The 14,739-nt window shown below is 39.6% G+C and overlaps 1 protein-coding gene across 2 annotated transcripts in view; it reads right to left on the minus strand.

Annotated features, from left to right (window-relative positions):
• Positions 1 to 14,739, minus strand: part of TAF3 (TATA-box binding protein associated factor 3) — a 140,346-nt gene that overhangs the window by 11,056 nt on the left and 114,551 nt on the right. For both annotated transcript variants that reach the window (XM_077836839.1, XM_077836846.1), the window contains one exon: positions 11,356 to 11,438. In XM_077836839.1, coding sequence (XP_077692965.1) covers positions 11,356 to 11,438 — 83 coding nt within the window. The remainder of the gene's footprint in view (positions 1 to 11,355; positions 11,439 to 14,739) is intronic.

Below are 14,739 nucleotides of genomic sequence, written 5' to 3' on the forward strand. Positions count from 1 at the left end.
GTGGAGCGTCTTATTTTGATAAGGTTTTTATTATTATTATAAATATATCTGTTGCTATGTGTTTATATTAGAGAAGGCAAGGTCAAAGAAATTCACCTACACTTTGAGTGGAAAGTGGCAAGGTTGTTGTGATGGTTCTTAGGTCTTGGGGGAGTTCATTCCACAATCTCATACCACCCCTGGAGAAAGTTCTGTCTTTGGCCTCAGCCTATGGCTAGTCCAGACAAGAAAATCGGTTGCATTTGAAAATGTGTGAGCTAACATGAACACAGCTTTGCACCTAGCACAGACAGAGTTTAGCAACTTTTAATAAATGCATGAGCTGGTTATGGTCAGCCTTACTTAACACTGTGTTAGCTCACATGTTTCCAAACAATGTATTTCCCTAGTGTACACAAAGCAAGGCCATGACTCTGAATGGGGCTGTAGGAACGACTATAACAAAACTACGTAATAATAATACTGCAGAAACTCAGTACATGGGTATGTGAGGAACAAACCAACACAACTTAAAATATTCACTGATGAGTGCCAAATATTAATCAATTTACTTCTTTGTTTGAAGTGTGCCATTAGAACATGTACATAGTACAAGACTGGCCTATTTGTCTTGGCACAAGTGCTCAGGTATTACAAAGGAGAGCTGCATTCTGAAGCACACTAGGGCTTACCACTCCCTTGGGCTAATGAAGTTCAGAGGCAGAAGAGAAATTAATCATTTAGGCTTATGCCACTTGAAGAGATCATGAGGTAATTTCAGAGAGGGTGGAGATCCTTGTCCTCCTATATGAAGACAGGGGCTGCATAAGTGGCAATATGTAGGTAAAATGGCAGCCCCAGGACCTAATAATTAATATTACTTCAGACTTATACAGAGACATGAACACAAAGATCTCAAAACACTTTATAAATGAGGGAAAGAATTATCAGCCCCATTTTAACGGTGAGGAAGAGGTTTGCCTAGAGTCACACAGCAAATTAGCGGCACAGGCCGGAATCAAAGCCAGTCCTCCTGGTAGTCAGTTTTGTGCTCTTAGACACTAGATCACACATTAGGCCATCATAATTTGGAAGAAGATAATATTTCACTTTAACATGTTTACCACATAATTCCAAATAAAGTAGGACTTAGTAAACTAAAATGCATCCTTAGTTTCACTTACTCCCAGAAAACTGGGGCAGGATTAAATGACTTAAATGATTCTTAGCGGGACTCAGACAAAAACTAACATCAGCCAAGTGAACAAAAAATGCCTAGAGCCTTGAGATCAGAGTTATGTTTCTCTGTGGGCTGCTCTTCTGGCAACATGTCATCACAATTATTTTCTATATTGAAAGATAAATATCAATTGTTAAAGGTCTTATGCAAATAGCTGCCCCAGAATTAAAAAGTGTGAGAAAACCCTTTCACTAGATGTGGTAATGGGAGTCTACATCAACCACATAAATATAAAATAAAAACTATTACCACTCCCTTCCCCAAAGAAAGCAGAATTATTGTAGAGACTCTGTAGTACAGCTGGTTTTACTGCAAGTTTAAATAGCCTCTCAACTCTCTTTTATGCTAACAGGAAATATATTTCTTACAAAATATCATAATGCATTTATAATGGAATGGAATATACGTATTTATAACTCTAATACTATAATGTACTTAAAATATACAGTGGAATCCTTTTATAAAGGTAGATTGGTCAATCCCCACTTTGATCATTGCTTTGGACTGATCACTGCATTCAGATCACAAAACTAAACTTCCCAAACCAGACACGCGCACAGAATCAAAGTGTTGATCTTGCAAATGCAGAGCAAGTTCTACCAGGCTTTTTAATGCCAAGGCAGGTTGGTCAGGTTATAATTGGCTCTAACTATCACGAGTTATAACATGCTGCATCTGGAGCAGAGTAAAACTCAAAGGTGTGAAATAATTTCCTATCTCTGGAAGTAATTGATTTGATTTCAATCTGTTCCTTACAGGTGAAAGACCCATTGACTGATTAGTATAAACACAGGGCAAACCAAAAGGAAATGGCTTTTAAAAGTATGATTTGAACCACAGATTGCTCCAAGTACCAATCACAAAAAATGTCATTGCACTGAGAGGTATAATAGTCTAGTCAGAAATCACAGTCTGATGGTCTTTGTTTTTATAGAGGGTACGGTTTCAAACATGCTGTCCCCTCAAAAGCCCGGTCTAAACTATGGGTAATATTTTCAAAAATATTAGCGACTTAGAAACTTAAGTCCCATTTTCAAAGTGACTTAGGAACATAAGGTCTTGCCTATAAGGGAAAGTTGGGCCACTTTTACTATACCTGTATAGTATCCTATATATAGATACATCTAGCAAAGTTCCTTCCTAGAGAAATGCACATCTATATTTTGAGAGCTTGGACACAAAAAACTGTAGAATAAAAGTGTTTTCAAATAAGCAAATAGTTCCACTTGTCTATTCTCTCCGTGTATCTCTACACTGCAATTAAACACCCGCGGCTGGCCCGGATCAGCTGACTTGGGCTCGTGGGGCTCAGACTACAAGGCTGTTCAATTGTGGTGCAGACGTTTGAGCTTGTGCTGGAGTGCAGGTTTGGGACCCCGCAAGGTGCGGCATCTACACTGCAACTAAACAGCTCCGTAGCCCAAGCTCTGCGAGCCCAAGTCAGCTGACTCCAATCCCTATTTCTTTCCCTTATTTTAGCAAATATCCCCAGATACTATGCTGATGAACATCTTACAAGTTTGTGGATGGGAACAGTTCTGCTCCACCATCTATAGTGGGAATCAAGATAGGGCTTTAAGTACCCACAGGTATCAAAAAGTGATCCTACTGCAGTGCAGGGCTTGTCTACCTTTACAGTGCAGCTGCGCTGCTGTAGTGTTTAGTGAAGATGCTACGTATGTCACTGGGAGAGCTTCTCCTGCTGGCCTAGATAGTCCATCTTCCCGAGAGGCGGTAGCTATGTCAACGAGAGATGCTCTCCTGTAAACATAGCGCGGTCTACACCAGGGCTTAAGTTGATAGAACTGCGTTGCTCGGGGTATGGATTTTCTGCATGCCTGAGCGACATAGTTATATGGACATAAGTTTGGAATGTAGACCAGGGTGCAGAAAGGCCTCCTCTTGAATAATGAATATTATTTCCACCTTGTCACTGGCTCCCACCTATGCAAAAACTGAGTGATGTGGTCTGTCCGAAACCCTGATTTTCTGCCCGAGGATATACTGAGCTACCAGATGAACCACTTGCCTAACAACTTTACTTAGACTGCAGACTTTTTGGAGCAGGGATCACCTTTTTGTTCTGTGTTTGCACAGTGCCTAACACAATGGCCCTGGACCACGTCTGGGTTCTTAGGCACTAAATAATAATAATACCACCTCAAATCTTTGCCTCTACGCAAGCTACTTATTTTTGTTTTAATTTCATTTTGAAACAAGTGAGACTTTGGTAACAACAACAAAAAAAGGTATCTTTAAGAGAAAAACTGAGATATCGAAGTTCTTTTCTTTCGCATCAATTCTGTAGTAAAGCCAAGCCTTTTTTGTGTGTGTGTAATGAAGAAGCACCTGCCTTCAATTCTGTTGTATACATTTGATCAGTTTCTGTTTTGCCAGAAAGGGAGATTGCGTATGCACATTTCCACATGCAATGCTGCTGAAGCAGATATGCGCCTAAATCTGCCCGAAGTTTTTTTCCCCTTTTTAATTGAGGTACACAACACACACATTTTAAACTCTTGCGCAACAAACAGCAAAATCAAAAAATCTCACATACAGTAAGTGGTTTGTTTTTTAATGACTCAAACACTTTTATGGATTCACATTTGGAATCATCACTGAGTGTGATCCAAGTGCAAACTGAAAACAATTTTGCATGAACCTTCCAACTACCAAAACCACGGTGAATAATTGGTGGGGTGGCTTCTGTAATTAAAGGAGAGGCTAGGACTAAGCTTGAGGTTTGAACTAACTCTCACGCTCAAGGGAAAAAAATTCTAGGTCAGCTTAAAAGCACACTGGAAAAAACAATGTTCTACCCATTCTGGCACTGGGGTCTTATTACCTTCAGAAACATAGATAACTTGCACACAAAGGCCCCAATCCTACAATTAGGTAAACCCTTGTGGAGCCAGAACAAAATCAACTGGACTCTATATGGATGCCAGGGTCCACGGATGGGAGTTTGAGTGCAGGACTGGGGCCAAATATATTATCCCTTTGCCAAATGTTCCTTTGAGTATATGAACCGCACCCTAGACAATGTCTTCAATAAAGAGCACACCCATTTGGTATTTAAAAAGGCATTAGCTCACTGGAGAAGTCCTCCAGCTCTTTTTTATAATTTAAATGTAGCGATTCCATGGAAGAACACACATAAATAGTTAGGCTTGGTCTACTCTTAAAAGTTAGAAGGGGTGTGAAAAATGTTTCTGCCGATGTAGCTACTGTCATTTGGGGAATTGGTGTTCCTAAACAGATGGAATACCTCCTTCTGTCAATGTAGGCTATGGGGATATGCCTGCATAGCTACGGTGATATAGCTATGCCGGTATAGTTTCCGTAGTGTAGACAGACCCTTAGCAAAACTGTAAAGTTCACTGGAGTTCCTAAATCCTACATTACACTTATTACTTGGCTGGAAATCAGATTGTTTTTCACTTCTCTACCTCCTCTCTCTTAGGTGGTCCATTAATTATATCAGGAATTGATTTAACCAGTATATGTTCTTTCTGGTTTTGTAGAACAAGTTGATTGAGCAACACAAAGCGTTAATTCTAGTATCACACTGTTAACATTTAGCCTTTCACTGCTAAGTGATACATTGTAAAATAATTGGGATACCCATTAGTACTGTAATAAACATAGACATTCACTGCCAGGACTCTATTGTCTGATTTTCCAAACAGTGGTTTACCCTTCTACATTTTTCTCCCTGAAGTATCACTTTTTCCCTCCTATTTAATTCCACCATAAGTTCTCCTCCAGAGCTTTCTGTTGAATAAGCAATGTCTCACAGGGTAACTAACACCGCCCACAGCTGTGTCCCACAATAGCCCCATGCTGCTTGCATTACATCTTTTGGAGGATTTGGTCATGGTGCCTTAACTGCTACAAACACTGGACTCATTCATAAAAACGTGCAGAAGGAGGGGCTTCCAGCAGGATTCCTTTACCTGTTTCCCCACCACAAAACAGTGAAATAAATGGAATGGGTCATGAGCTGCTTGGCCTGTAATGCAAACCTACAGCTTGACAAGTCAATAAAGAGCCAATCCTTCCCTCCCCAGCCACACAGAGAGCCAAGGTTAAAGGCAAACACAATTTGGATATACCTACACAGGGAGTTTAATGATCCCCATTATTCAGCTATTGTGGGCAAACACTATGAAGCCAGTAATCTAAATTATCAACGTCTGAATAACTTGCCACTAAATGGCATACCAAGTTCAAAAGTTCCTTCACAATGGCTTACTTATTTATCATTAAAAGGAGAACCACCATCCTTAAACAGCCTACAAATTTCTATTAAAGAAGATACCATGTAAAAATTGTAAGTATTGTACAAAATTGTATGGGGCAAATTGTAGGCTCACTGCAGTCTGTGGCAAACTCCTATGTATATATAGGTACTTGTACAACTCCCATCGCTGTAATGTTTGAGCACCTCACATTTAAAAAAAACGTTTGTATTACAGTAGAAACTAGAAGCGTCAACTGAGATCAGGGCCCAATGAGCAAGGCATTACGCTGAGACAGTCCCTGTTCTCAAGAACTTCCAATGCAGGCAAGAGGGGAAAACGTCTGTAGCCTTATTTCTAGGTTTCTCTTTTGGTTCTCTGATTTCTCTCAATTCTGCTACTTTTTGTGCAACTTTTCCTAGAGATTTTGACTTCACTGTGAGTTCCTGTGAGCTCAGCTGTTTTGTAAGTCAGGCTTACACTTAGGAGCCTAATTGTATACACCCCATTTTTGGTAATTTTGGTACTTGTCTGTATGCTGTGTGACAAAAGATGAAGCCATATGAAAATACAAAAGCTACATAAATATATAACATGAGGGTATTCTAGTGCGGTATTAATATGCTATTACATATGTACTTTAAATAATTTACAAGTAAATAGGTATACAGGAAAAAACCCCCTCTATCTTTGCTTAAAAATAATTTCTGCAATAATCTAGATGTGCTGCAGGTAGCCACAGTAGGTTTCCACTTGTTGATCCTTGTAGTTCCTCACCAGAATGTTTTTCCATCCATGCTATCTCATTCCTATGCCTTTTCAGGCAGATACCATTTGTGCCAGTTTACATAAACGTGAGTGTGTTATGTGAGCTTCTCATGGATGGTGTTGGACTGACAGCTATGGAAACCGAACAGTAACAGACTCGAAAATATGAATACAGGCTTTCCCTCTTTGTTCCACCAGCGTGCTTCTAGGTCACCACTGCTCCGTAGAGAGATTACATCTAGTGGTGAATGGATAATTCAGTGTCTACTGCCATTCAGTCCTTAGCCTCTATTGAGATTTCCTACCAGGGGTATCAATCAGTGCCTACTATTGTAGTGGTTTTGGTGTTATGGACATTTATCCACTATGCTAAGCAGTGGAATGAGGCCACCAACACATTTTAGCTAGGTCACTGAATGTCTCTCCCACAGTATTTGGGATGAAACTTCAGTAAAGTCAACGAAATACTAGGAACAAAAATTTCCTCTTTCCATCCATCAATTCTTTTAAGATTTTAGTTCAATAAATAATACCCTTAGATGATATACACGCACATTTATATTCTAAAAAAAAGTCACATCTACCCACTTCAAAAAATTCAAGATAAATGGCAATTTAATTAGACTGGGCAAATCAAATTACAAGTTAAATCAGTGCTAAAACAGCTATCCTCCACTCACTACTAGCATCAAGGTCCCCTATTGAAAGTAGAGCTAAAATACAATATTGTAAGCCTGGAGTAAGAAGCCTGACATTTTAAGATACAGATTAAAGACGTGATTTCACAAAAATATATGCCTTACTTCTAAATCACAGAAGCCCCGAAAAAATCAGTGGTACATTGTTTCTGTGGCCCTGCACTGAAGCTAGATTTTGGTATTTTTGTTTTTTTTATTTGGCTGTAAATATAAAATGAATTTATCACAAATATCAGGAATTACAGTACACAGTTAATTTGAAGTTCATGTCCGTTGCATCAGTAAATGGCATGCCAATGCATTATCAGTAGATTAGCGTTCTTAAACACCATAGGTGTGAAATATGATTATGTTTTGGGAAAAAATAACTGGACAACGGACAAACAAGCCACCACATGATGATTCAACAAAACAGCTAATTACAGGAGATTTAAATTCAGGAAGGGTCCACACCAGCTTTCTCTACATGACTAATCTTACATGCCTTCCTATACTGAGTCAATTAGCGATCTTATGCCTTGATAACACTGCAGGAAAACAACAACAACAACAACAACTTTCCAACTTATCATTCAAATCATCTCTAAAAGGTGGTCATAAATATTTTAAAACCCAAGCAAACTAATAAGACCTAGGCCCATTAAGGATAAGATCTTTTACAGCAAATTAAATAAAACAATTTATTGAAGTCTGTACTCAAGATAAACTAGATTTACTAGCTGACCTTTTATTCATTTAAAGAACAAAATTAGCTCTAATTGCATTAGAATGGAATCCACTAAATTTCTTTTAATGTGGCATCCATGCAAGTATTGCTGTAATTGTTTACTACTAAAATGGAAATGTTTTGATTATAATCTACTTTCCACTTGTTTTATTGTGCAGTTAAAGCACTTGCAAAAACCTAATGTGTAGCAGTCTTTCCTTCTGTTCTATTTATCCTTCAGTGACGGCTACATTTTAATTTCTACTACTCTGACTTTATACACTATACTTATTTAGGACACTATGAAGACCCATATTCTTGGGATTGACAACATATGCTTATGTAGGGAAAACATGAAATGCAGAGATCACTTTATATCTAGGACCAGCCAATATTAGCATTCACAGAAATATAAAGAATTAAAATTCACTGTCACAATTAACTCTGACTTGCACCTTGACTGTCAATCTCAGCAGATACTAAGGACTGAAGAGGTAGAGAGAATGAGCTAACTTCTCACCCATACAGGTAGTGCCTCTAAATCAGGATTAAGGCACATGAGTGAAAGCTTGCACTGCTGCTATCTTGCTGTACTTGTTCTGTGCATGGAGTTTCCATTCCAGCAGTTGACTCAGCAGCCATGCCAGAAGCTCTCTTTACATTAGAGCCTGGCCTCACCCCCTCACCCTCAGTTGGGACTAATATTGCGCTGCCTCCACTCAGGGCATGTCTACATGAACACTTACTGTGCGGCAAGCTGGTGTAAATCTACAGTTAGCTCCAGCTAACTACCCGTGTGGACACTGCTGTTGTGCACTAAATGTTCCCTAGTGCACATGTGCATCAGCAGGGTTCACATGGACAGTTAGTGAGCAACTCGCTGGAGTGCTGTAGATTTACACCCCAGCTTGCTATGCTGTAAACATTCGGGTAGACGTGCACTCAGTGTGTGAGCTCCGGGATGGCATTAAGATGGGACTGGTTTTAGTGTGCCACCTTCCACAGGCCTATACCTTCTGCACCTTCAGTCTCAGAATGAACATAGCATCTTACTGCTTCTTGCTGGGAACAAACAGTACCAGTGCGCCAGGATTTGTACTGGCTGCTCATTGGCCTCTGGACAGACTTTAAGGATGTTGGTTAATGTCTAGGACTGCTCACCTGAGGGACCGCCTCTCTCCCTGCGACATACTGTCAAAGATGCGGTCAACAAAGGTGCTGAAGAGGCATCCCCTTGTTATAAAAGAAGGGGTGGTTGGCAGGGTATTCTCTGTGGGGGCCTCCAAGACTATGGAACATGCTTCCCCTTGTTCCACAATAGCCCACATTTGGTGGTTGGGGTCTTTGGAGAAAGTGGAGAGTATTCTTCTGAGACGCTGAAAGGGATCGTTGGCTGGCTGGCTGGCTAGCCAAGTACCTGTGGAATGCTGCTGAGGTTTAATTTAATGGTGTGTACTATGTGATTAACTACTTTGAGGTGCATAGACCTCAAATAGGCATCATTATTTAAAAAAAAAAAATCTCGATAAAACCCAACATGTCCAGTGGCATACTTCATACACCTTATTTCTTTATGGCCCTATCTCTTTCTGAAATTACACCCCTTCAAGACAGTATTTTATATAAAACTCCCTTAAACACACACCAACTGTTAACTGTTATAGTGCTAAACTGCATATATATCTCAGCAATATAAACTGTAAAAACCGAGATAGTGAGCAGTTAAAATAATTCAAGACCTCGTCTACTTATCACTCACCAGTTCCCCTTCTCAACCTGAAATAAGTCCCTTCCACAGTGTGGCTCATGGTTGCTGGAGTACATAGAGGTTGATGTGCCTGTTACAGCCTTTGAGCTAACAGAGCAGAGTATTTTAGCTCAGGCAGTAGAGACTCATGGCTTTAGATCCACAGGTCCAATCTCTGCTACTAGGTGACTGAACATAGAACTAAAAACATGGTCTGAATTAAGGTTAAATATTGTTATTCAGGTGGAGGGAAGTGATATTATTTGTATTGGAGTAACTCCTTGAAGCCCCAATCATGGACTGGGGCTTCACTGTGTTAAAATGTGGAAGAATATATAACAAAAGACAGTCCCATGCCCCAAAGAGTTTACATGTGTACTGTGGAAGGGAGATTGACGACACTGAAAAGGGATAATAGTGAGTGGAACGCAGATGCAATGCTAAATTTTTTTTTACTTAAACTCTAGTGTGGTTTACATTGGTGGGACATGCAGTCTATAGCAACCTTGACTGATTAAACTTAGTATATGTATAAGGAAATTGCCCAGGCTTTTGTCTAGGCTTTTCTGGTTGAGAGGAAAACACTGTCAGGCTTAACTCAGTCTTTCAAGACTGCAACAGGTAAGCTCCCAGGTTAAAATGAATCTTTCGGGGCTGGAGCAAATCTTTCAAGTTGGGTAGGTCCCTCGCTAAACAAGGCATCCAGACTGCAGGTCTCTGACTAACCCAAGCTTCCAGGATCCATCGATTCTTTCAAACTATGGCAAAGCTTTTTAGTTCCTTTCCCCCATGCCACTGAGTCAGCAATCATCTCGGAGATAGACCTCGCCATCACAATGCCATTTTGTAAATGGATGACAGGTAAGATGACACATTGAATACTGTGTTCAGTACTAGATATCCCATCTGAAATCAGATGTGTCAGAAAAGGTCAAGTAAAGGACAAAGAAAATGACAGGAGGCATGGAAAGACTGCCATACAATAGTAATAATAATAATTGATAATAATACAACTTAGCTCATACATCAAGAGAGATAAAAAAAGATTAGACTAGTTTGGCAATGATACAAAGAAGAAGCAACATGTCAGAGGTACATAAAATAATGAATGGTAGGAAGAAGATCTGTTGGATGTGAATATTTACCATATCTTAATGTAAGTAATCTGTGTAACTAAAAGGCAATACATTTTGAAAACTGATTAAAGGAAATACTTTCACACAATACATAGCTATGGAACTTGATGCCTCTTGTTTCCCCCCCTTTCCCCGCTTGTGTTCTACACCCACCTGTTGCATCTTGTTCTTATTTAGATCATATGCTTTTTGGGGCAAGGACTGTCTTATTTATTTATGTTTGTACAACACCCAGCACAAAAGGACTATTGGGTCCTTTTGTATTACTGTACAAGTAATAATAATTAGTGAGCTAATGAACAAAACCAGGATTTAAAAAGGATTAGACACCTACATGAATAACCACTACCAACAGTTTATACTAGCTAAGATAAAAATGTATAAAGGGATGTCAACCATCATGTTTCAATGCACAAAGCTGCTAACTGCCTGGGGCTCTGAAATTTCTCCCTGAGGTATGGTATGGATTATGAAGATTTTCATTGGCTACTGTTGAAGATTGGACACTACTCTAAATTGACCAGTGATTTAAGATTATGTTCCTAGAAGAACATTAGTGGGGAATGCAGCAGGACAGATAATGGAGAAATTCAGAGGGCTTTCCTTGGAAATGCTGAGGTGTTCCATTCAGAGGTTAGGAAATAAATTGGGTGAGATTTCTTTAATGGCAAGTATTTTGATTTATACTTTGTAATATCGGGAGAAGGTTTCACAGATGCACACCTTTATCAGCCAATATTTTTTAAAGTTTCCTTTATGAAACCAGGATTTATTAGAAGTTGTAAGCAATGAATCTCTGATAAGCATGCACCCCTTTCCACTCGATTTCTTTGTACTTACATCTTGTCTTGGCCAGCACCCACTCTCAGCGTCAGCCTGGGAATAACTGGTGATGGAGCTGGAACAACGGGTTCCACTTTTATCTGTTCAAGGGAATACATTCAATAATAAATACGCTACTTCTCTAAACAGAGATTTAACACTTCTTTACTAATTACACTGGAGATGAGTTAAATTGACAAAAGGAAGTTTAGATTATCACTCTTTCCCATACTACATGCCGCAGCATGTAAGGACACTTTGTTGGGAGATCCCTGCAATATCTCATCACAAATCAGTTATGGACTGAAAAGTCAACTTGGAAGTTCATTGTGTTTGTAAATGTATGTGCAGTATGTTAATTACTGCTTTAATATTCTTGTAGAGTTATGAAAAGATTAAGCTGGTCTCAACACAGTGAGTTTATGTCTGCATTGTGCTGCAGTATGGACTACAGGGGTGTGAATTGCAGAGCACACCAAAGTGTTGCAATCTAACTGGCTGTTGCTGGTGTGAACTGGAAGGTACCTTGTTTGCATTAATGCTTTTAAACTATACTATATTAATGCCAACTAGTTATCTTTCAGTTTGCACCAGCAGTGTCCACATGAGGCAGTTACTGTAACACTTTGATGCGCACTGCAATTCATACCATAGCCCACACTATGATGCACCGTAGACAATCCCGGAGACTGATATGATATGACACATGTGAACTGTGAGTCAGACTCTAACATTGTACAAATATTCTAATTGTACTCAATAGGCACACCCAATTATTACGAATCCATCTTGGTATCTGGGCACACTTCACACAGTTTAGATTAAAGCAAATATTTCCCAAATACAGCAAGCAAACATACTGTGACCCCTTGCAGAATCAAAACGTTGAACACCGAGAAGGGAAAAAACCTAAGCCCCTTACCTGCAAACACTTAATTATATGGTTTCAACAGGATTAATGACATGTGCAAAGTTAAGCACATGCGTAAGTGTTTGCAACCTTGAGACCACAGTCAGGATGCTCTGCAATATTGTGAAGAATGGGGCTGAGTTACTAAGGACTAGTGTCTGTTGTGCATCCTAAATTCCAAAACAATACCAGTTAATGGTGCTCAGCGCCCCAGAGGATCAGCTTTTCAACTCAGATTTTAGAGTGGGAGCTATAGCAACCCCTATATTTAGGCTGGCCAACACTTCCCACAATAAAATATTCCTGCGATTTTTCTTGAAGAGTTCTCACTTTAAATGCATGCTTAAATCCATCACTGTTCAACAAAGCACTTTAACACGAGCTTAAGCACTGTGTTGATTCGGGGCGTTGGAATCTAAATGAGAAAAAAGCAGTTCACACAACAATTCACTGCACAACCAGCTGGACTGATTTAAAGAAAAAGTGATAATTCTTAAGGGAAGAAACATGATTTAAAGGAGGTGGTTTAAGGAGGGACGAGGGGACTAACTGTCAACATGATAAGAGGGCAGGCTGGAAAAAGGCAAAGGCCAGAGTAGAAGGACTTGGAAGGGCAATTAGGTGTAATAATTATGTATTTCCATATGTAGAGATGCAGAGATGCGTGACTGAGAAAGCTGGACTGTATATGAAAAGCTGCAACTTCCACCAAAACAAAAACAAATGAAAAAAACCCGCTACTACAAACCCAACTAAAATCTGACTCTACATTTCATTTTTTTACACAGATAACCATGCTGTACAATAGAACTCTCCATGGACTAGCTTCAGACTAGATGACCCTTGTGGTCCCTCCTAATCCTATGATTTTATGCTTCTACCTCAGACTTCTCTCTACTCCTTTGTTTATATACCACAGACTTCTCTCTACTCCTTTGTTTATATATCTCCTTTCTGCCATTCCTCACAAGTTGGTACAAGGCATTTTCTTCTCTGCAGTTCCTGCTGTGTGGAATGGCCTTGCTCTCTCTCTTTCTCTCTCTCTCCCCCTTGTGTCTCTCTTAATTGCTTTCTATCTGTCTCCGTTAAATGAAATTTGGTCCAGTGGGCAGGGAACTGAACTGGATTCAAGAGACTTGGGTACTGTTCCTGGTTCAGCCACAGATCTGCTGTGTGACCTTGTATAAATCATTGCAATTCCCCACGCCTATCATTTGTCTGTCTTGACTACTTAGAGTGTAACCTATTTGGGGCAAGGACTGTCTGTGTATGTGCACAGCACCCAGCACAAGAGGGTCCAAATCTTGGTTGGGGTCTCTGGCTGCTACTGTAACAAATAAATAAGGGCCAAATCATGGCCTGGATTGTGTGGCAGCACAATGGGGAATACAGAGTCCCTTATTCCTTTGTGTCAGCTACCAGCATCACAGGTAGCTGTGGGGGAGGGGAAGTAGACTCCACAGAGCTCCCCTCCATACCACATAGATCTGTCAGTGTGCAGGATCTATACACAATGCAGGTTACTCCCCCTGGAGCAGTGGGGAAACTAAATCACAATCTCCCTTTTGGGTTACTCCAGCGGCAGCATAACAATGCTCATGGCAGATCACATAGTCACAATCTAGTCCTAAATAATCATCATCATCATTCCCCCCGCTCCCTCTTAGGACTTGACACTGAATGCCTTTATTCATTAAGCATGCCAAGTCTTTGTGCTACTTCTTTTTGTGTGTCCTATATGCAATATACTGTGGACTGCCCTGAATTTATCTGCTAACCATTTTGGCATACAGTTGCAGGAAATAGTTTTGATTTTTATGTATACATATAAATCAAAACTAAGGTATGAAATCACACTTTCTTAACAAAAACTGGTTACAACAAAACATAAGTACTCTAAATTAGAAATGCTAATCCCTGCCATATATTGTCTAGTGCTAACACTATTTTTCTAAACACACTAACATTCACTAACTCCTTTATTACATTATCTAACACATTTGACATTTTAAAAAAATAATCAAGTTTATAATATGGAGAGACTTCCTACGACCACCACTCATTTTTCAGGTCATTCTTATTTCTCTCAAATTGACTTGTCATGGAATGTTAAGTGTCCAGGCAGTAACTTGATCATTTGCACTTACAGCACAACTGCTGGTTAAGTAAGCCATTGTGTTATCCAAAAGCTAAATTAAGGAAACATGTGCTTTTAGGGGTTAAAATGAAAGAGCAGCATTCTGGAGTAATACTGGGAATTGGGGCCAGCAGAAGAGTATTTACAGTGGATTACTAAGCTTCCCAAATCACCAAAGAGGTAAAGTCCAGCAATATAAGACTCCTTTGTAGCTAACTAAAAATACATTGTCAGTGGATTTGTCCAGTTTTATGTATAAGCAATACTTCTTTCACCTGAACTAATACTAGTAGTCATATAAGCCCCTTATTGCCATGTGCTGCATTTTTTTTGCTAATCTTCAAGGATTTAGCTT

The sequence above is a fragment of the Eretmochelys imbricata genome, chromosome 1 (assembly GCF_965152235.1).
Source record: "Eretmochelys imbricata isolate rEreImb1 chromosome 1, rEreImb1.hap1, whole genome shotgun sequence".
Lineage (NCBI taxonomy): Eukaryota > Metazoa > Chordata > Testudines > Cheloniidae > Eretmochelys > Eretmochelys imbricata.